The following is a 23,164-nucleotide window of genomic DNA, read 5'->3' as shown; positions in this document are numbered from 1 at the left end:
TCATTAATTGCAGGTTTTCGGCCACCTCGGAAACGACCAATTGGATGGTTCGCGACCGAGTTCGAGGCATTTACAAGTCCAATTGGACATCGTTCACTCCGATTCTACTTGTGTTATGTAAGGACCGTGTATCGTATTATTATAAATCCTGTATTGATTATCAATAATCTATGAAATTGTCATGTAATTATGTATTTGATGTATATCATGACAATGAATTGAGAAAATGAGTATGGAATATGAACTGACATTGTAAGAGCTCGAGTGGAGAGGCCGGACGCCAATTTAGTACAAAAGTTAACATTTGTACAGAACATATGGCGCCCGGGCGGTAGAAAATGACCGCCCGGGCGCCAGGAGATATGAGATGTGTATTCGGGCAGAAAGTTCCGCGCCCGAGTGGTAATTTTTTACCGCCCGAGCGCGGCACAAATCACACTCGGGGGCAGAACATCTGGCGCTCGGGCGCGAGAATTCTACGGCCCGAGCGCATAGGCGGTGAGGATAAGAATTAGACTTTCGTTCTTTCTTTCTTCATTCCGCTATTTCCTTCGAGAGAGACTTCGAGAGATTTTGATTTTCAATCGTCCAAATCGACTTCGAAACGTTGTCCAAACGCAAAACAAATTATATATTTGTGATCGTCGTGTCGAGGCTTCTAACTGAGGTAATTTTCTTCTGGTTCCAGCAGCTCTAAATATCAAAGTGCTGGAATTGCATGTATTTGAAGTTGAATTTCTGATATGTAGTATAATAACCGACAAGAAACTCATATTCGAAGTCGGAATTGAATTATGATATGATTTTGATTTGATATGAATTTTTGAAGTTTCAAATGATATTTGAAACTCATATTAATGATTTTGGAATATGTTATTGATTGGAATGAGTATGTTATTGATGTAGATAAAGTGTAATATCAATATCTTCAGGCTACATCAACTGGAAATTAAGAATTGAGGTATGTTGCGACCGGGTAACATACGACAGGTATCTGTATTATATGATATATGTCGGATTGATTGGAATGAGATTATATGTCTATATGCCTTATTTGTTGATTGATGTGGCATACATGACATTATGATTGGAATATCGATGTATAAAATAAATGTTTTGTTATCACACATCGTTTGATGCATACATCGATACATGACATGCACGTTGAGCTGTGATCCTTGGATACCCTGATATGATTTGATTGCATTCTGGAGTTTGTGAACACAATTGCTATGTTGGTATTATATGACCCGTAAAGCATAGACAATTATGGCCCCGATGATTGGATATGAGATTTGGGATTTGATGGCGCTTTGCCGACGCTGTCATATGAGTATCCCTTATTGAGGCCGGTGTGCCAGCTCGAGCATTGATTTGATAGTGATTCGTTTGATTCTGACATGTGCTCAGTGGATGGGCATTTGACCTGATACCTCCACGACATACATGCATTGCATACCATATATCATTGTTTAGATATCTGTGGTATATATGATTGGTTGTTCCATACGGAGCTTTGCTCAACCCCAAGGGGGGCTGTTGTTGTCTTTGTGTGTGGACAATGGCAGGTACTCCAGGATATTAGGAGACCGGAGAGAGTACTTTTGGAAGGAGCCACAGCTTGGGCTGAGTTTTATGTTTATGTCTTGTTCCCAGTATATATGTATATGTATCTATATACCGGAGAATCTCCCGAGGATATGAGTTGTTTGTTTGTGATTGGGTTTGATTATGTGTGGGCGTGTTTTATGATTTGAAATTAAATACTATTTTTAATATTCAAATATCAGAAGAAATATTATGGGCTCATCGTAAAGAAATTTTAAACTCGTTTTCCGCTGTAATTAATTAACCCTAATCAGATTGTGTTGTAATAACGATTAGGAGCTAAGGCCCCACATGTTATCACCGGTTCTGGAACCCTCTCATCGTCGTCGGCCCCGGTAGTGGTCTTCCCGGTACCTCGCGGGTTGACTCGTTCGAGTCACCATTCAACCCAAGCGGGTTGACTCGGCACTTGGCAAATTGTGTACCACTGTTCCCGTTGCTCCAGCGGTTGTTTCTAGGCGTTCTGTCCTTCCTTCGGTATCTTTCATGGATATTTTGAGTCGTCCGTCTCCAAATATGCTGGAAAAGAGTTTCACATATGTTGTTGATTCGATGGAGGAGGTCATGTACCGATAGTTCTTGATGGCATTCCAAGTATCTTATTATCGGATCAGGTTATTTCTTCCCTCTCTTCTCTTTTTCGATATATTTTTGTTATTAATGAATATTGTACACATTCCCACTACTGTAAGTTAAAATGATAATGATGATATCACATTTCGTAAAAGAATTTATTTTGTTATAGTTTATAGTTATATCTATAACAAATATATATAGTAACTTTTAAAATTTACATGAAATGATATGATTTCAATTCAAACTATCCCAAAAAATATATATATAACAAATACATATACCAAAAATAAATGCACATGTCATAAAATTTCACGAAGATAATAAACACAAATGATCATTTAATAGAAGAGATGGTCAAATTTGTAAAAATAGAATTCTATTTTTTTAAAGAAATTTTATTTATTACACAAATATACTAATTATAAATTTGATAAATTATATTTTGTTTGAAAATAACAATTTTATTGATAGACACGTCTCTTTTATCAGATATCGTGATTCAATTAAAAGTTTGAATTTTTAAAGATATATTAAAAATATAAGAAAATATGTAATAAATTATGAAAAACTGAAGAACGGAATATTATTTTTTGTTTTAAAAATTTGGAATAGAACATAATTACATATAATTATCTTACAAATATAACTAAAATATTGAAAAAAATTAATTGACAAAATATTTTTAACCATTTAATTTAATTTTCACGCAAGCAATACGCAATGACTACGTATCAGATAATTTCGGCCACACATGGCTTTGCGACATACCAACCATTTCAATTTTCTGTTTCCCTTTCTGTCAACTCCAAAAAAATATCACACACAAAATTTTCCCAAATCGCATCCATCACCAAACCTCCCCGCAAAATGGCCGCAACCCCGACCATAAACCTTCAGTGGAACAACCCCTTATTGTACCAAAACAATCTTATCCAGGGTCATATACCATTTCATCCTTTCAAGATTCGCACAAGTTTAGGCAAACTTCGCGCCAAATGCTTCTTCATCGGTAACATTCGCGGCACCGATGCTTCCATTTCCCATCTTGCTTTCAATACTAAAGCATCAATGAATTCGAAAATTGAGCAAATCCCAGTAGGATTTGTCGTTCAGACCATAATAAAAACCCTCAAAGCATTCCAAAAACCCGCGGCGGCTGCAGTGCTTGTGGGGTTACTGTTGATGTGTGATCCTGGTTCCGCCATGGCTGCTTCTGGTGGAAGGATGGGCGGAAGTTCGTTTTCTTCGCGGTCATCAATGTCGTCTTCGAGGAGTTATAGCACTCCGAGGATGGGGGAGGGGTCCGGTTTCTCGTATTCGGTTCCATATTATGCACCGTCTCCTTTCTCTGGCGTTTATGTTGGCCCTGCAGTGGGTTTTGGGTCCAGTTTCTTTCCTATTATGCTTGCGGTTGCTGCATTTGTTTTGGTGTCCGGATTCTTGACTGGGGATTCTGAAAGTAGTGTGCTCGCTGATACTGAAAAAACAACTGTGCTGAAGCTGCAGGTATAATTTAATATTTAGACTCGGTTACCTTTGACAAATTCGTTGGCTTGTTTATTTCTACATGTGTTAGTCTTGGAGCTGGTTTGAATTGACGTTGAGTTTTTGTGATTAAGATTATGCATATATCAAAGTCCTTTTGTCATTAGCAGAGTTCTACCTATTAACTTTTTGGATGCTACTTGCCGACCAGCTTCAATTTGTCTTCTTTTTCTTACTTGAAAGGGTGAACATTATTTATGTGATAACAACGCAAAAACCATTTTTTTAAAAAATTTAGTGATTGCTTTCCTTTGGATTAGAGGTGATAGATTTCATCTGAAAAAAGTGAGAAGCTTTTATTGAGCAGATGAGTAGTTGTGGTACGTCTTTTAGTTTTTGACCAGGATGAAGTTGTATTCACTGTTTGGGATTGGTCAGAATGAGGGAAGGAGAAGAGAGAATCTCAGTCTGAGACTAAATACAGCAAATCTTCTTTAACAATAACAATAACTAAATTTGATGTGGGTTCCTGTAGAAAGTTAGGATATTGGTCAGGAACAGCCTAGTAACTCTTTCCATGTTCTCTTTCTGCTGATGCGGGGTTGTATAAATTTGAACACCGGGGTGGATTTTCTTCTACTGCCAAAGCATGAGGGATCTTTCTGTCCATGGCAGTGGGAGATATATGAAGAGATATCTTGAATAATTCTAGAGTTTGAGCATTTGATATCCCGATTTATGGAATTATTGCGAGCCACCCAAAGGAACCAGATAATAATAAACAAAATTAGCTCCTTATTGTGCCTTTTTTCCCTCAAAGCATCACCCGGCTTTTAGGTCTCCAACCTATCAAAGTGATAAACACCAAAAAATTGAGCAAAGTATGTCCACATATGAGTGGTGATCTCACTAGAAAAGATGATATGATCCATTGTTTCCTCATTTTAATAACATTGACATTTAGAAGCTAATTGAACTCCCCGGGCTTTGAGGATATCATCAACTGGGATCCTCTTAGTTAAAAACCTCCAAGAGTTATTAACGAGCTTTCTGGACCAGATTCTTGAAATAACAAGCTTTATTCTATGGCTCACAAACATCGGAACTCCCAAGTAAGTGAAGGAGAGAGCATCCTCTGAAAAGCCAGTAGCTGCACCACATGTCCATATTGTCCTTGCCTCCTAGATGTTCATTTATTGAAGGTAAAAGACGAACTCTTGGCTTCACTCATTAGCTGCCCTGAGCAAGACTCATACTGACAAAGGAACCTAATCTTCTTGACAGCTTTATGATTTCCATTGGCGTAGGGATGTCATCAACATATGCAAGATAGGAGATGCTAAGTGCACACCCTAAATAGCAAGCTAACTTCTTATTAACTAAGACTAAGGCATCCAAAACAAGAGAAAGTTACCCCGCCATGATAATGAAAAGCAGCGGTGAGAGAAGCCAGCTTGTCTCAAGTCTCTGTTGGACGTAGAGATCCTGCATAGGATCCCATTGATGATGACTGTGAACTAACCGTTTGAGATACATCTATTTATAATATCAACGAAAGCATCCAAAAAACAAAAAGCAGAAGGCATACGAAAATAGGAAGTCCTATCTGACCCCGTCATAAGCTGTAGCCATATACAGCTTCAACACCAAGTTACCACCACAGACTGTATAGTTGATTTTGTGAATAAGCTCTTTGGCCAAAAGATTGTTGTCAGAGATTAATCTCCATCAACAAAGCCACTTTGGGTTGGAGAAATGAATTTCCTTAGCAAGCGTGTGAGCCTTCTTATGAATAGCGAGTCCTTTAACTTACCTTGATGTATCATGGCTCAGTCCCTTGAAACTGTGTACTTCGACATATAGCAGTTGAAGAATTAATGGTTTACAAAATGTTTTCATATAGAGTAAGAAATAAGAAAAACACCGAGGGTCATGTTTTTGAGGACTCTGTTTTACCATTGGAATTCTAAGATATGAGTGGTTTATAGCTATTGTTGCCAATAGTTTCTCTGAAATATTTCCAAACCTTTTTAACAGTTATATATGTTTTGTTGTCTCCTTTTATTTTTCATGTATCTTCTTTATGTCATCTGTCTCTTTCGTTTGGTTTAAGGTTGGGCTTTTGGGCTTGGGGAGGTCGCTCCAAAAGGATCTCAATCGGATTGCTGAACTTGCAGATACATCTAAATCAGAGGGTCTGCACTATGTGTTGACTGGTAAATGCGTCCTTAGTTCTGAACATGATATGAATGTCGTGTGAAGATAATGCTGATAGATACCGTTTCAAAGACATTTATTTTCTGAATGAATAATGCATGAAAAGCACATCCCTCGTGAATTTTGGGTTGTCTCTAATAGAATTTTCATTAATGGTTGTGCCTGAATTTTGTCGATGTGCAGTGCTGCATACATCTGATGCTTTCAAACAGATTGACTCGCAATAGAGTGATCAAGATTAAAACTGTATTGTCAAAGATTTCATTTTTCATGATAACCCATGAAACTCTTGTAAAGCATCTTATGTTCTCTCAACACTTTGAGGAGTCCTCCTTAAGTGGATGTGGTGTGTGACAATGATCTCTTGTTTCAGACAATGGAATGTTACGTTCCTCAACAAATGCAGCGAATTAAGAATCCCAAAACAGATTAAGAACAAGGATTTATATGGCATATATTGAATGAAAGAAGATAATAACCATGAGGTTTCCTTCTGTACAAGCCTCCCTAGCTGAAAGCTGGTAAAACTCACAAGAAAGTTAAGAAACTGAATGACCAACTATCGTCTCACTTAATACATTTTATATATTTCCCTCGCATGAGCCTCTCCTGATTCGGTCCACTAACCTCTTAAAACCTAGGCCCATAACATGGAACCTCTGAATCATAAAGTTGGAGAGTTGTTCAGACTTCAGATTTATAAACACATATTTCTCTCATCCTTTAATTGGTTCTGCAAATTAATTTGAGGATGTGAGATCTCTGGTGACAAAATAATCGATAAATGTTGTGTATCCACAAGAAATGAATATTGGGTAATTACAATGCATGTCATTCATTGTCTTGGTTGCGGAGACATGTGTAGAAGTAATTGCTGAGCTCGATTCTTGCCTGGAAACATTGGAAGTAAATGGTTTTTGGCTTAGTAGAGTAAAAACTGAATATATGGCATTTAAGTTTAGCAATTTTAGAGACAATAAGCCAATTGTTAAAATAGAAGATTATGAGTTACGCCAAGTTCCATTTCATTTGTTGCGGACTCAATGGTGGAAAAATAGCAAGCTATTTTTTAGCAACAAGACCAGTAGAGTGCTAGAGAGAGAATTTTTCAAAATGCTCTCTTCCCTCCCATTTTCCTATTCCCAGATCTTCCTCTATGTTCAGTAATGCTTTCCGACATCTGAATCCTCCGTTCGCATCGGGCATCCGGGTCCGGTGCCGGTCTCCGGTCGCCGATCTATACGGTCTCACGCCTTGGGGTTTTCCGTTTTCTCGCGATTTATCGTTCGTTCAAGTCATTTCGAGCAGCGTTTTCTTCGTTCCGTAACTATGTCATCGGGCAGAGAGCAAGAGATAAAGATTGAGTACAAGTTGTTCTTACTCAAGCTGGTTAATGGGGGAACTTCGCTGAGGTGGACTGAAAGAACTAGGAATGCTAGCTATGTGTTGGATTTGGAACGAGAAGAGGCACGCTGGTTAAGCTCAGTTATCAAAAATGTTATTATTAATCCTCAGTCTAGATGGGATTTTAACCGACTTCGGGGCACAAATGCAACAATTGTCGCCCAAAGGATTGCCAATAGAAGAGGCCGATTCTTAGAAATTTCAAGATTTAGTAACATGGGGAAAAAAAGAGTATTATAGTGCCAAGCGGGTATAACTCTCAAGGATGGATAAGGATTTCTGATATCCTCATTAATCTATTGACTAGGCAACCTCAGAGGAGAGATTTTCCGAGCATCCAACAGCCATTCAAGATAATTGATCGGCCTTACTGTCAACATTCGAGCAATGTTAGGGATGCATATATCAGAAGGATACCGGAGAGAAATTGGAATGAAGCTCTTGTTGTCTCTAAGGAAAAAGTAAACACCTCGTGGGAGCAAGTGGAAATGCTACTAGGACAAGATGTTAAGAGGAAGGTCCATTTACAGATTTTTCAAGCTAATAAAGCGGTATGGTGGCCTGCTTCTCCGAAGGAGTTGACGTTCTTTCGAGATTTGAAAAGAGGATTCTTCAATGGCGGAGTGGTATTAAACTTCGAGGAGTGGAGCCCAAACATCAATTCAGTGGATTCGGTACTCAGGTGTTACAAGAGCTGGATAAAGATTTACGGGTTACCTTGGAATCTATGGACGGAAGAAAGTTTCAAAGCAATAGGGGATCAGTGTGGGGGGCTAATGGAAATCAGTGAAGATACAAGGTGTTTCACTGAATTGAGTGCTGCTAAGATAAGGGTAATTGGTAAGAATGATGGCTTTATTAATAGCAGATTGACGATTTTACTGAACAACGACAAACTGGAACTCGGAATTAGCGTCGACACATTTGATTTTAAGGCTTACGAGACAACTCAGAAACAGACCTATGCCCAAGTTTTGGTCAAAGGTATGAGGACAGTAGCAGGCAGGGGGAAGTTTAAATTAAATGGGATCAATGAGGAATTACGGGCGCCTTCCAAAAGTCTAAAGGTTATGAATGAAGATTTGCCGGAATGCAGCCACTCGACCAGTAAAGATTATGATTTGCCTGCAGATCAATCGAAGGCTAGGAAGGTGGCAAAAATACTGCAACGTATCTCCCTTAAACCAATTGAGGAATTCAAAATCTCTCCAGTTCAGTCACTATCAGAAAGAGGAATTCAGGTGTGCAGCAATTCAGATGACAAAGATACTGAGGAGGTTCTGGAATCCATATATATTGGCGATTCGAAGAACACAGAAGTGCTGGACAGTGAACAACCGATTAACTCAGGGGAGTTTCATCATAATGATGTTGATGATTTTCCACTAGAGGACTCAGATGAAGATTTTCTGGATGATGGCTTTGATTCAACGGATGCAGACATCCACATATCTTCGCATACGGAAACTTTGCTCAGTAACGAAGCAATCGAAGTTGATCTACAGGCTTTGTTCAAAGAAAACGAGGTAATCGTGACTCCAAAAAAAGCTACTATCCTCGAAAATACTAATCCTTTAGTGGATAAGGTACTTTCCTGTTTTCAATCTTCAACTCTTAATCATTCCTTCGCGTTAAATTATCTTTTCCCTTGTTCTTTCAATGCCTTGGGGTTGTCTAGTGGGTTCTTAGGAGGGGGGCAATCTTCAGTCATTGACAAGTCTGGGATCGAGGGATATGCTCTCTTAGGGAATGAAAGGAAGAATGACAACATTGATAGTGAGAATTTACAGGAGGGTGGCCAAGTCGAGAAAGGAGACATTGAGCTGAGTAAGTCCTCGGGCAAATTAATCAGAGAGCTTGGCAGATTGAAGTGCAGTATAAACTATGAGAAACGTTCGACCTTGAAGGGATCAAAACGTTGTTTATGAAGATAGTTTCCTGGAATATCAGGGGAGGAGGTTCATCGAGGAAGAGGGAATTAGTACGTTCAATCATTCGCAAGGAGAACCCGGATATTGCAGTGGTGTTAGAAACAAAGAGAATTTCAGTTGATCGTCGTTTTGTAGCCAGTTTATGGAAATCAAGATTCGTGGATTGGGTTTCTTTGCCAGCGGAAGGTAGATCAGGAGGTATTTTGGTGATGTGGGATCCTAGAGTGGTCCGAGTTTGTGACAATTTAGTTGGGAACTTTTCTGTCTCGATACAAATTCATTGGAAAGACGAGTTGGTTTGGTGGTTTACTGCTATGTACGGTCCATGTAAATCAAGGACTAGGGATTTGCTATGGGATGAACTAGCTGGTTTGTATTCGATCTGTGGTGACAGATGGTGTGTTGGTGGAGATTTCAACGTTGTCAGGAATCTGAGTGAAAAGTTAAACAGCAACTCATACACCACTAGTATGCAATGCTTTGATAATCTGATACAGGAGCTGGGCCTTCAAGATCCACCTCTTTTAAATGCTAGGTACACTTGGTCAAATTTCAGGGATAATCCGATTTGTTGTAGACTTGACAGGTACCTATTCTCCGAGGGGTGGAAGGAATTATACCCCACTTTCCGACAGACGGTTCTCCCAAGACTTACATCGGATCATTACCCGATTTTATTGGACACAACAAAGTCAAAATGGGGTCCAACTCCATTTAGATTTGAGAACGTTTGGTTGACGCATAGGAACTTTAAAGAATCTCTACCTACGTGGTGGCATAGTGAAACGATTCATGGCTGGGAAGGGTACAAATTCATGCTAAGGCTTAAAAACATTAAGAAGGAAGTTACAGCATGGAATCAGGACGTCTTTGGGGACGTACATGTTAAAATTTCAGAGCTGCGTAATAAATTGAAACATCTAGATGCACAAGAAACGGAAGGTAACTGGACAATTTACCTAAATCAGCAGCGACGGGAAGCTCGTTGTGAGTTGGAAACATTGATCATTCGAAAGCAACAAATGGAAAGTCAGAAAGCCAAAGTGAAATGGATGCAAGATGGGGACCAAAATTCTAAGTTTTTTCATTCGTTATTGCAAAACAGAAAGAACAAAGCAGTGATAGATAAGGTTGAATTGGAAGATGGGACTCTCCTTTCTGATGAAGCTCAAATTCAAAATGCAATAATTAGTTTTTTCACAAATCTGTACAAATCATCGACAGGGGATGGTTCGGGACTTGATGGGGTGGATTGGGCGCCAATAACTACTGCTGATGCTGACCAATTGGAGCTGCCATTCACGGAGGAGGAGATTAAAGGTGCGGTGATGGATTGTGATGGCTCCAAAGCACCGGGGCCTGACGGTTTCACTTTAGCATTCTATCAATCCAATTGGGACACAATAAAAGATGACCTTTCAAAAGTGTTCGCTGATTTCTTCTCAGATGGCATCGTTAATGGTTTGACGAACGAAACGTACATTTGTCTCATCCCTAAGAGACAAGAAGCAACGAAGCTAAAAGATTTTCGACCAATTAGCCTAATTACTAGCTTGTACAAAATACTGGCTAAGGTATTGACGAGAAGATTGACAAAAATTTTATCCAAAACAGTCTCAGAAAATCAATGTGCATTCATTCGAGGTAGACAGATTGCATTCATTCGAGGTAGACAGATAATTGACTGTTGTCTTATTGCTAATGAGGTGGTGGAAGAGTATAGAAGAAAAAAGAAAAAAGGGTGGGTTTTGAAGATCGACTTGGAAAAGGCTTATGACAATGTGGATTGGAGGTTTTTAGACTTCGTACTCGAGAAGAAGGGCTTCGGGGATAAGTGGAGGAAGTGGATGAAGGGTTGTGTCAGTAACGTTTCTTACTCGGTTTTCATTAATGGCAGACCAAGGGGTAGGTTCAAGGGACAAAGGGGTCTTAGACAAGGCGATCCACTATCACCTTTTCTGTTCAATTTAGTGATAGATGGGCTGGGGAGATTGATGGATAAGGCAAGGACGGGTAATGATGTTAGAGGGCTCGTGGTGGGGAGAGACAAAAAGGAAGTTTCGCACATTCAATTTGCAGATGACACACTCTTCTTAGTTCAAACTGACAGACACATGCTTGCGGTTGTCGATCTTATCAAACTATTTTGCTCTAAATCCGGACTTAAAATCAACTTAGAAAAGAGTTTTCTGCTTGGAATCAATCGTTTGGACGAAGAGATTGACAGTTTAGCATCAGCCATTGGTTGCAAGAAAGAAAATTGGCCAATAAAATACCTCGGCTTACCGTTGGGTGGGAATCCAACGAAGCTGGAGTTTTGGGCTCCGGTGATTTCCAAGATGTCAACCAAACTAGCAAGTTGGAAAAAAGCCTATTTATCAAGAGGAGGCCGACTGACTTTGATCAAATCAGTCCTTAGTTCACTGCCTACTTACTTCATGTCAATTTTCAAGGTCCCAAACAAAGTGGCAAAACAATTGGAAGCATTGATGAGGAATTTCCTATGGGATGGAGCCGATGGAGAATCGCAGTACCATGTTGTCAATTGGAAGCAGGTGTGTAAACCGTTAGACAAGGGGGGATTAGGATTGGGCAGTATTCGACTGAGGAACATAGCACTGTTAGGGAAATGGTGGTGGAGAGGCGCTGTGGAAGATAACTCTCTTTGGAAAACAGTAGTCGGTAGCATTTACGGATTTCACAGTAATGGCTGGGACTTAAGGGTCGCAAGGAACACGACCTTTAAAAGCCCTTGGAAGTTTATCTCTCGGTCCTACTCGACTTGTCAAACACTGATTAGTACGGTGCTCAAGGGGGGGAATCTCATTAGGTTCTGGGAGGATAGGTGGGTGGGTTTATTGTCCTTCAAAGTTGTTTATCCTCACATTTATTCATTATCTACTGTCAGAGACAAACCTATCTCTCAGTTCTTCACGGTGTCCAGTACTCTAGGTAATTTGGTCATATCATGGGATATTAGGTTCAGGAGAGGGTTGAATGATGTCGAGTTGGGTGAGTTTACTGATCTTTTAGGGGTTTTAGAGTCAGTATCTTTGAGTGTGGGTTCGGGGGATGTCATGGTTTGGTTAAGAGATTCATCTGGTGTTTTCTCTGTCAGTTCTTTATACTCATCATTTTTTCAGAGTACTACACACCCCTTCTTTCCCTACTATTACAACATATGGAAAGTTCCTATCCCACAAAAAGTTAAGGTATTCTCCTGGATAGTAGCTTTGGGAAAACTGCAAACTTGTGACAGCATTCAGAGGAGACGGCCGGATCATGTTTTGAACCCACATTGGTGCTACTTATGCAAGAAACACGAGGAAGATCAGGATCATATTTTGCTTCACTGTTCATTCACGACGAGTGTCTGGAACAAGGTAATGCAACATTTGGGTTTCGAGTGGACATTTCCAGAATCGTCAAGAGATATGTTCATTTTGGATAATGAATTTCTCACAGGAAAGGGATTCAAAGACTTCTGGTACATAATCGTTCACTGTGTTTTTTGGTCGATTTGGTTGGAGCGCAACAACAGATTATTCAGTGACAAAGAAGAATCAAGAGATGACGTTTGGGAGAAGATAAGATTCAGGGTGGCGACGTGGACGGTTTGCGTACCAAAGTTTCGGACATACCTATTATCTGATTTGATTAGGGATTGGTGTTATATTTTTTGTTGAACAAGTTACATTTATGGGTTGTTTTCGAATTCGTGGATGGCTCATCCACTCGTATTGTAATCTTTTAACATTATTAATCTAATATATATTAGTTTCTGATAAAAAAAAAAAAGAAGATTATGAGTTACATGTGAGTGAGAGTGTTAAGTATCTTGAATCATTTTTGCAAAGGATGAAGAGTTTGATAGAGATGTATTGCATATAATACAAGTATGATGGTTGAAATGACAGAGAACATCAGGCGATCTTTGTGATCGTAAAGTACCTCTAAAGCTTAAAGGAAGTTTTACAAAGCGACAATTATGTGTACTATCCTTTATGGAGCTAAGTATTGGGTTATGATTCTAGTGCATAAGCGGAAGATGATTGTTGCTGAGACGAGGATGTTAAGGTGGATGTGCTGACTGTTGCGGGCTCAACTGCATTGGACCTAGAAAATAGGACTACATTATAAGCAAAGTTGGGAGAAAGAAACAAATAAAAGAGGTGGAGAGTTGGTTAGAGGATTAATTTGTGTTTATTGCTTGTTTTTTCACTAGCGTGAGCTTGGAAGGAAAGAGCGTTCTTCTTGTGAAAGGATTCAATCCTTGGCTGAGAATATCTCTCAGATTATAATTACTATTAAATCAATTCATTCTTATTTATTTTGTTAATCTTTTTAGATTTTGATTCGTTTAGGGATTTGGTTCCTATCACGGACGTATGAGGATTGACAAAATAACAAATGAGAAAATTAGAGAGAAAGTTGGAATTGCGCCTATTGAGAAAAACCTTTGAGAGGCGCGATTAGGAAGGTATGACATGTACTCGGCGACCAATAAATGCCCCAGTCAGGCGATATAAGACCATGACAACTACACACATTAATCGAGGAAGAGCGATACCAATTAAGACCTGGTTAGCAACAGTAGAACATGATAAATTAATTTAAATATAGATGAGAATATAGTAGTGGATAAAGCACAATTCGTAGGAGGATTCATATAGCTGATCGCAGGGATTAATGCTTGATTGTTGTTGTATAATACATGTCATTTCAATCATATCCCTATATGTGTGATTCTTAATTAGCCTCTTACCCCCGGAAGTTATGCGTCCTAGCATGTGGTGTATGCTGAGTCATCCTTCATTTTGTCACACTGTCCGTCGAAGCATGATAGTTCTTTTCTCTATGGGTGCATACAAGTGTCAAAGGGAGTGGATGATTTGCCATATTTTTACCCTTAAAATTCTTAATTGTTGTTTATCTCTTTGAACTTATTGCTAGAGTTGAACAATTTTTATTTTGTTGCAGAAACAATACTCTCTTTACTCAGGCATCCGGAGTATTGCATCTCAGCTCATTCATCTGTAAGTTGAAATTTTATTTTATCTAGTTTCTTGCCATTCTGGGGTTGGGGTTGGTGAGAGTTAAAAACTCAGTTGTTAGGATGTTGTGTATATACCCTGCTTGTCATGGATTGGAATATTGCAATATTATTATATTATACTTGTGACACTTCATTAATCCAATTTGTTTTCTTTTAGTTTTCAATTGCACATGAGTTGTGGTATCAATCCATGATGTTGCTGTGGGAAACCGACTATTCTACAAAACAAGCTAGTCGGTTAGCCACTATTCAGAACGTTTCTCGTTAAAATGTTAAACTCATTATATTCTTTGCGGTAGAAAGGATTGTCCATATTTTATTAATGTGCATGCAAATGTTTTTTAATCTTGAGTGTTTATATTTACACTTCAGTTCTTACTTCCTGCTCTCCATTTTTCTGCACTTTGTAAACATTTAAATGAGAGTGCATTATGTAAGTAGCGGACTGCTGAATTTTACAGCTAAATCATTCTTTTTTTTATAGGAAACATGACTTTTATATAATAATTAGATGGTTTTACATAAAAAGCGGATGAGTGATCCGCGGATTAAAAGACACTAATACACTTTCGTCAAAACATTACAAACTTCCAATCCCTAACTACATCTGAGATAACCAGATGACTGAACTCTTTTATCTTTGTTGTCGACGCTGCAACCCTGAATTTGAGCATCTCCCATACTTTATCGACCGAGGCAGACGAGTCGTTGAATATCCTGTTATTTCTCTCGAGCCATAATGTCCAGAACGTGAAATGAACGATCATATACCAGAATCTCTTTACTGTTGTCCCTGCTTGAATTTTCGGCTCTATAATGAACATATCTCGTGCCCTTCTCGGGAAAATCCAATAAAATCTCAGCTCTTGCACCACCTTAGTCCATATGCCTCTAGAAAAAGAACAATGTACCAGTAAATGATCCTGATTCTCTTTGTGGTTGTGACATAACGTGCACCGTTGTGGACATAGAGCACAAGTTGGCCATCTTCTTTGCACCAAATCTTAGGTTGGAAGTTTCCTCAAAGCCACAATCCACGAGAAAATTTGAACCTTTTGCGGGATAATTACTTTCCATATATGAATCTAAGAAGAGAAAACTGGGAAATTATGGAAGGGAAAGAAAGACTCGTAAAAAGATCGGGCAGAGAACAACCCCGTAGAATCCCCCAACCACACCCTGAAGGCCTCTGAACCCAACTCTATTCTGACCGTATCTAAGACTCTCACTAGAGTAGCAAACTCCCCTAGCTCGATATCATTAAGATGTCTCCTAAAACGCACGTCCCAACGATATGTTTGATTGACTCCTAAATCGACAACCTCTAAAAAGTTACGAATTGGTTTATTGATCTTAGTACAAATCCTAAACAAAGACGGAAAGCGTTATTTGAAGAAAGGACCCCCCCCCCCCCCCCACACAAACATCCTACCAAAACCTAATGAAATTTCCCCCTCTCAAAACCGTCCCACTCAACAGTTGAATTGCCGGGTAAGAACGAGAAATATATTTCCAAGGGCTTCTGAAGGTCGCATTCTTGGCCAATCTCAAATCCCACCCATTCTCTTGAAGACCATAGATGTTTTTAACTACGTTTTTCCACAACGTCTCCTTTTCCTTTGTACCTCTCCACCACCATTTCCCTAGTAGAGCTTTATTTCTAAAACAAATATTCCCCAATCCCATCATTCCCTTGTCTTTTGGTTTACATACCTGCTCCCAGCCAACAACATGACAACGCTTGTCCCCGTCCGCTCCATCCTACAAGAAATCCCGCATCAATTTTTCCATCTTTTTGGCAACCTTTGTTGGCACCCTAAACAAGGACATGTAATAAGAAGGCATTGCGCTTAACACCGATTTTATCAGACTCAGTCGACCACCTCTGGATAAGAACGACTTTTTCCAACTTGAAAGTTTTTTTTGACATTTTTGAAAGGACCGGTTCCCAAAACTCGAAAGTCATAGGTTTCACTCCCAACGGTACCCCGAGATACTTAATTGGCCAATCATCTTTTTTGCACCAAATTGCTTGTGCCAAACCAACCACTTCCTCATCCTCGAAGTTAATCCCCAACACAACACTTTTTTCGAAATTGATCTTCAAACCCGATTTCTGCCCGAATAATTTTATTATTTCCACCAGTGCCATCACATGCCTTTCCGTTTGTACCAAAAACAACGTATCATCCGCAACTTGGATATGCGAGATTTCCAAATTTCCCCTTCGCACCACCAATCCTCTTACCTCATTCAATTCCTTAGCCATGTTGACTAACCTTCCCAAAACATCAACGACTAAATTAAAAAGGAAGGGGGATAAAGGATCCCCTTGTCGAATGCCGCTTTCCCCTTTAACTTTTCCCCTCGGCTTTCCGTTGATAAAGATTGAGAATGAGACGTTAGACATATACCCCCTTATCCACTTTCTCCATCTGTCTCCAAACCCTTTCTTTTGTAACACAAAATCAAAAAATCTCCAGTCGACGTTGTCATACGCCTTTTCCAAATCCACCTTAAGCACCCAACCCTTTTTTTTCTTCTTACGGTATTCCTCAACCACTTCATTGGCAACAAGGCAACAGTCCATAATTTGTCTTCCTTTGATAAAAGCACATTGATTCTCGGTGATTGTACAGCGCAAAACTTTTTTTATTCTGTAAATCAACACTTTGGCTAATATCTTGTACAAACTCGTTGTCAAGCTTATTGGTCGAAAGTCATTGACCTTAATCGCGTCTTGTTTCTTGGGAATGAGGCAAATATAAGTTTCATTTGTAATGCCGTTTACAGCTTCTCCTTCGAAAAATTCAGCGAAGACCTTCATTAAGTCCTCCTTAACCGTATCCCAATTTTTTTGAAAAAATGCCTTTGTGAACCCGACCGGCCCTGAAGCTTTGGATCCATCACTCTCAAACACTGTTTTTTTACCTCGTCCTCGGAGAAAGAAATCTCCAGCTCCTCTGCTGCACTCGAATCCAAAGGGCGCCCATCAATACCTCCCCCTCCCCCTCTCTGATTTTCTATACAGATTCATAAAATATTTGACAATGTTTTCTTCAATCTGTTCCTTTTCCGTAACCAATGACCTATCTTCCAACTCCACCTTATCTATAATCGATCTGCTCCTTCTGTTGGTCAACACTGAGTGGAAGAACTTTGAGTTTTGATCTCCTTCCCTCAACCATCTCATTTTCGCTTTCTGACTCTCCAATTGAAACCCTATTAAACGTCAAATTTTCCAGCTCACATTTTGCGTCTCTTCTTTCGGAATTTAAACTTTCGGACCATCCTCCCCCAGCTTCTAACTCATCCAATTGATTTATCCTACAAGTCAACTCCACATATCTGACACCCACAATTGCCAAAAACTTCTCTGTTCCAACTTGAGATATCGACTTTCAGTTTTTTTAGTTTTTTCATAAATATATACCCTTCCCAACCTTGATTCACCCCATCATTCCACCATGTGTGGACCAAATCTTTAAAATTCTGATGTGACAACCAAACGTTCTCGAATCTGAATGGAGGAGGTCCTCATTTCGACTTAGTGGTATCAAACTTCACTGGACAGTGATCCGAAGTAATCCTGGGTAACACCGTTTGTCTGAAATGAGGGAAAATGTCCCTCCTTCCATTCGAGATGAGATATTTGTCTAATCGGCAACAAATCGGATCATCCCTGAAATTTGACCACGTGTACTTTGCATTCAAAAGAGGAAGGTCAGAAAGTCTCATTTCTCCTATCAAACTGTCAAAACATAACATGCTCGTAGTGTTTGAAATGATGTTCATCTTTTCTCCCGTGTTTCTGACCACATTAAAATCTCCTCCCAAACACCACTTTTCCCCGCATATAGAACTCAATCCTGCTAATTCATCCCAGAATCTCTCCCTCTCTCTCGGCTTGACAGGTCCATAAATAGCTGAGAACCACCACATGGTGTTGTCATCAAGTCTAATTTCAAATGACACCGAGAATTCCCCTATTAAATTATTACTGACCACCACCACTCTCGGATCCCACATCACTAGTATACCTCCCGAACGCCCATCTGATGGTAGACAGACCAAATTCACAAATCTAGACTTCCACATACTAGTCACAAACCACTTATCAACATTCTTTTTTTGTTTCCAGAAGCACCACTATGTCCGGATTTTCCTTACGTATTACCGTTCGTACTAGCTCTCTTCTCTTCGTCGCCCCTCCTCCCCTGATATTCCAAGAGAAAATTTTCATAACAAAACTTCTTGACCCTTCGAAGACGAACCTCTCTCGTAGTTCATTCCACACTTCAACCTATTCAACTCTCTCTTCAAAGGACACGTCGATAACTTCCTCTCCACCCCACATTTTCCATCTGCACAATCTGCCCGGATTTCCTTTGCAACCCACCCATTCCTCTCCACTTCTAGCCCTTTGGAAATTTCTTTCTCGTAACCCGACAATTCAACTACCCTTTCATCCCGTCATCCTAATAGGCCACTAGACAACCCCAATACAGAGAATGACGATGGAAAAATTGAATGAAGCTTGAAAGAATGGTTTATGATTGAAGAATGAAAACTGGTTAGTACCTGGCCCACAGCAGATTTCGCATTCTCATGTTGATTTGACTCGGCATGTGACACAATCCTTTTTGGTGATGAGAACATTTCCTTCATAATTACTGCCTCTTCTACACCTTTGGTTGATTCCTCTGACCGCAGCGTACCATGAATATCAGTATCTGAGCAATCAAAATCAAAATCATTTTCGAGCAAATCATCTTTTGAGTCGTCAAACTCCATTGTTACTCTATTTTCTAAATCATGAAGCCCGCCATTCTTAATGTCTTCACTGGTGTCGAGAGCTGCAGCTTTCTTCTCATCATCACCGTGACCTGCTTTTGTACGAACACTGCATCTTTTTTGTTTTCTGCAATAGACATTCCCATATGTAGGCACTATATGATTACTGGTTCCTTTACCCCCGCTTATCTGATTTTCCTCATCTCCTCTGTTAGTAATTGATTGAATTGGGATCGTTTGAATTTTGATGCTTCTTTCGGAACAACTTTCCTCAAAATATTATACTTTTCCCCCCTGTTTTTGTGTCACTGTCTCCTTATGCCCGCTGGACGGATGTGTTGTTCCTTCAAATATGTTGACACCTGCGGCTCTTCCATTCTCTCCTCGCTGTCCCCATAATCATCCCGTGTCCTCCTTGCGTCGGTGCTCATTGATGGTTTGCATATCACCCCCGATTCTTTGTTTCCTTTGATAGGGAATGTTATGGCCTCCGCAACTCCTCTCAGCTCCTTTTCAATGTTTCTGTTTCCCCATCCCGCCAACGTCGTCTTGTCATTCACCACAACTTGTGCATAAGTTTGCTGTTGGTACTACTCATATGCCAATGGATCAAAAGATTCTACCTTAGTACTTGTCTCTATAATCCCCCCTTCCAATGGAATACGCATCGTACTCCGAATAAACCCTCCTTCAAAGCCTTTAACCTTAATCTTAGCGCTTCTAGGTTGCGGAAGAATATAGTATCATCACTGATGGCCAGCAATCCCCCGCAATGTTCTCCGATGATCTTGAAAGTATCAGGTGACCATAAATTCCAAGGTATCCCTAAAACTTGTAACCAGCTGTTGCAACATTTTTGTACCTTTTCTTGTGTATTAATATCCGGTCTCCACTCCTCGAAGTCCAAGGTGACCCCTTTATCAAAAAATCCTCTTTTCAACTTAATATAATAAGCTAAATCTTCCGAGTTAATGGCCACCATACTGCCTTGTTTGCTTGAAAGGGAAATACCTCAACCGGTTTATTGGTAGATTTCCCAAGGACGTCTTGAATAAGCTCCCAAGAGATGTTCACCCTACCTTTAGTAATCACAATTGCTTCATGCCACTTCATCTTCATTATTTGATTTCCATTATCCTTCGTAACTGCCAGCTCCTTTTGTCTAAAATTCATCTCCATTGCTCTGTCATCTTGTTTAACAGAATTGTTTCTCGGCGGGTATAAACCACGGTGTAGCACAACTTGATGAAACTTCCTCTGATATCTACCTGACAATAGCGTCCTCAATGTAAACGATATACTCTTCCATCCCCCTGAGTTATATCCGCTGGGCACTATTGTAGTTTGCTTTCTCCCCTTTGAACTGAATTTTGACACCTCGATGAATCTTCCGCATTTATTGTCAAATTTCTGCAAGGTGAAGACCGCATTCCGTCCCTTGTATCTATGGAACTCCGAATCTGGAAAAGGGTTATTGACAAATTCATTGAATCTTTGGCTTATCCAACGCGCTTCGTCACGATCAAAATTCATCATGTAACTCGACTTCCTGGTTCTTTCTTCCCACCAGATGGAACCGCCCCCATTTCCCATCCGCAACTTGAAAATTTTGTGTTCAATGCGTATAACTTTATCGCAAGTCCGTTTGTCCAGATACTGGTTCTTTCCTCCATGTTATCATGTCGCTTACTGCTAACGTTAATGTCGTAGATAGCTGCTTGATTATGGAATGCCCCATTCTCGAGAAAATCTGCCGCGTGATTGCGCGAATGAGCCTACGAAACGATGTTGTAATGATGTAGTGATTTCCGCCGATCTTCGTAAGGAGAGTATTGTCGACTGAATAGGAGGATCACGAAACACAAAGAAGGAAATTGGTTAGTCGCCGATTGGAAAAGTAACGGGAGGGAGAGAGAATTTTTAGGGCTCAGTTTTTTGTTTCAATGGTGATCTGGCATTCTAGTTTCCATACATTCTAATTTGTTTGATTGTGTTTACAAGAGATAGCAAAAAAATACCATGTGACTGATGCACATCATATTATAGTGGGTATTTGTCTATTTGATTCAAACATGAATGAAGAGATTCATCTTTAAGTTTGTTTTGTTCATCTATCTTTCGTTTATTTAGGATTGGTTTAGATTATGTTGTTTGATTTCCTAGTTAAGTCAAATTCTTGATTGGATTATATTTTAGTTTTTTATTTAAAGGTATCATTAATTTTGGTATAAACAGTTTTGAGTTTAATAAAAATGATAACTGCGAGTTTTCTCAAGTCTTGGCGTCTGTCTGTGTTTGCTTTACATCGGTATTGATTGGAGTTTTATTCTGGATCAAATCATTTTATGTACTAAGGAGTAAAATTTCTTTGAAACGACATGGTCCCAGCACTTCAAACAAATTTTCTTGTTTATTTTGAACCTGGTTGTCTGATGATGCTTATACTTGATTCTTTACTGAAATATAGTTGTAAACAATATCTCAGATTATAGAGACAGTCTGGCATCTCCTTTAATGTTGGAATGGCCTTTTATTGGATATTGATTTTGGTAATAGAGCGGGTTATCTGAATTTAATATTTGTCCAATAATAAAGTAACTAAATAATTGGATGCTGATATTTTTTTCCTGCAAGCGTAATTCTTTTTAAATTTCTCATGTCAAGTTTATTTTCTTTTTTATTGGCTTCATTTTTATAAATTGATATCATGGTTCTAGATAGTTTAACTTTTAACATCATAGCAAAAATCCCTAGTGCAAAAAACCTCATCTTGTAAGAGTAATACTAGAGATAGATATAATTTTATTTTCATGTATTAAGTTTGCCATATGACATGCAGTTTGACGTGAAAAAGAGCATAGAGGAAGGGGAAAGAAGATTCAATCAACTTTCGATTGAGGAACGTGGGAAGTTTGATGAGGAGACACTTGTAAACGTAAATAACATAAAGAAGCAAAGATCGACAATCCTGACTTCAAGTGGATTTAGCAATGAATACATAGTGGTAATGGCTAGTTTCCCATGACTATATTCATTGAAAAAGAAACATATGCCTAGAAACTCTTTTTTACATTTGAGGAACTATCTCTAGGATGTATTACCCATTGTATATTATAATGTTCATATCAAGTGTGCTCCTAATGGTTGGTGCTGAGTTTGTCATATATATGTGAAAAGGTTCTGGTTATTCTGTCGTTGTATCTTCACATATTTGTTTTGCTCTAGATCATTACCTAGTTAGTGTGCTAATGAATATTCAAATTGTAGCATGACTTAATGCTGAAACAGATTATGTTTGATTAAGAGACGTAATGTTTCTTCTGGTTTTCCGTGTAATCAGCTTCCTTGCCTCCTTTTTTACCTCACGGTCTTTGATTATTTCTGTTGTGAAATTTGAGCCATATAGTTGGGTTTTTTACTTTCTGGTGTATGACCCGTTTATCCTTTTGATTATTTTGCCATATACCAGATTACAGTTGTGGTAGCAGCTGTGGGAGTACATAAGCTGTCTTCTATCAACAGCAGCAAGGACTTAAAGGAAGCCTTGCAAATGCTAGCGTCAATTCCCTCGAGTAGAATTCTGGTGAGAGAAGAATATTTACCACTAGTAACCTCTAAATTTGTTTCTGTCATTTACCATCGTGCAATTTTGTATTCTTAAATGTAGGCAGTTGAGGTGTTATGGACCCCTCAAAATGAAGGCGACGTGCTTTCAGAACGGGAACTACTTGAAGATTACCCCTTATTGAGGCCTCTGTAAGAGGTGGAGAGCTTCCTGCATCTATTATTATAAATAGGTTTGTATCTAACTATTTTACACTCCTCTGTTGCCAAATAATGACACTTAAATGTGCATGATACAGAATGTATTTTTAGAAAAAAAATATTGAAGGGTTTGAGTAATATGTGAGCACGAAAAAATGTGTTTTCGACTTTAGACAGGTTATGTGTAAGAGCATGTTCTCTATTTTCCTTAGGCTCGCTTGCTTCTACAGCCGAAAACATTTGTCCGTGGATTTTCATTTTTGTTGTTACCGATCCATTTATTAATAATATAAGGCTGCGTTTGGTTTGTAGGATAAAATAAACTAAT

At 39.2% G+C, this 23,164-nt stretch overlaps 1 protein-coding gene across 1 annotated transcript; it reads left to right on the top strand.

The window, feature by feature from the left end:
* The first annotated feature begins 2,950 nt into the window (after positions 1-2,950).
* LOC140842075 (FLUCTUATING-LIGHT-ACCLIMATION protein 1, chloroplastic) lies at positions 2,951-23,045 on the top strand. The gene is made up of 6 exons (XM_073209895.1): positions 2,951-3,690; positions 5,783-5,885; positions 14,202-14,257; positions 21,911-22,075; positions 22,541-22,654; positions 22,739-23,045. The coding sequence occupies exons 1-6, from the start codon at positions 3,052-3,054 to the stop codon at positions 22,829-22,831; spliced, it is 1,170 nt and encodes a 389-aa protein (XP_073065996.1). The 5' UTR covers positions 2,951-3,051; the 3' UTR covers positions 22,832-23,045.
* The last annotated feature ends 119 nt before the right edge of the window (positions 23,046-23,164 follow it).

This window comes from Primulina eburnea, chromosome 9, assembly GCF_022965805.1.
Source record: "Primulina eburnea isolate SZY01 chromosome 9, ASM2296580v1, whole genome shotgun sequence".
In the NCBI taxonomy this organism is placed as follows: domain Eukaryota; kingdom Viridiplantae; phylum Streptophyta; class Magnoliopsida; order Lamiales; family Gesneriaceae; genus Primulina; species Primulina eburnea.
Note: the sequence above shows the minus strand (reverse complement) of the source record. Positions and strands in the feature narration are given on the sequence as shown.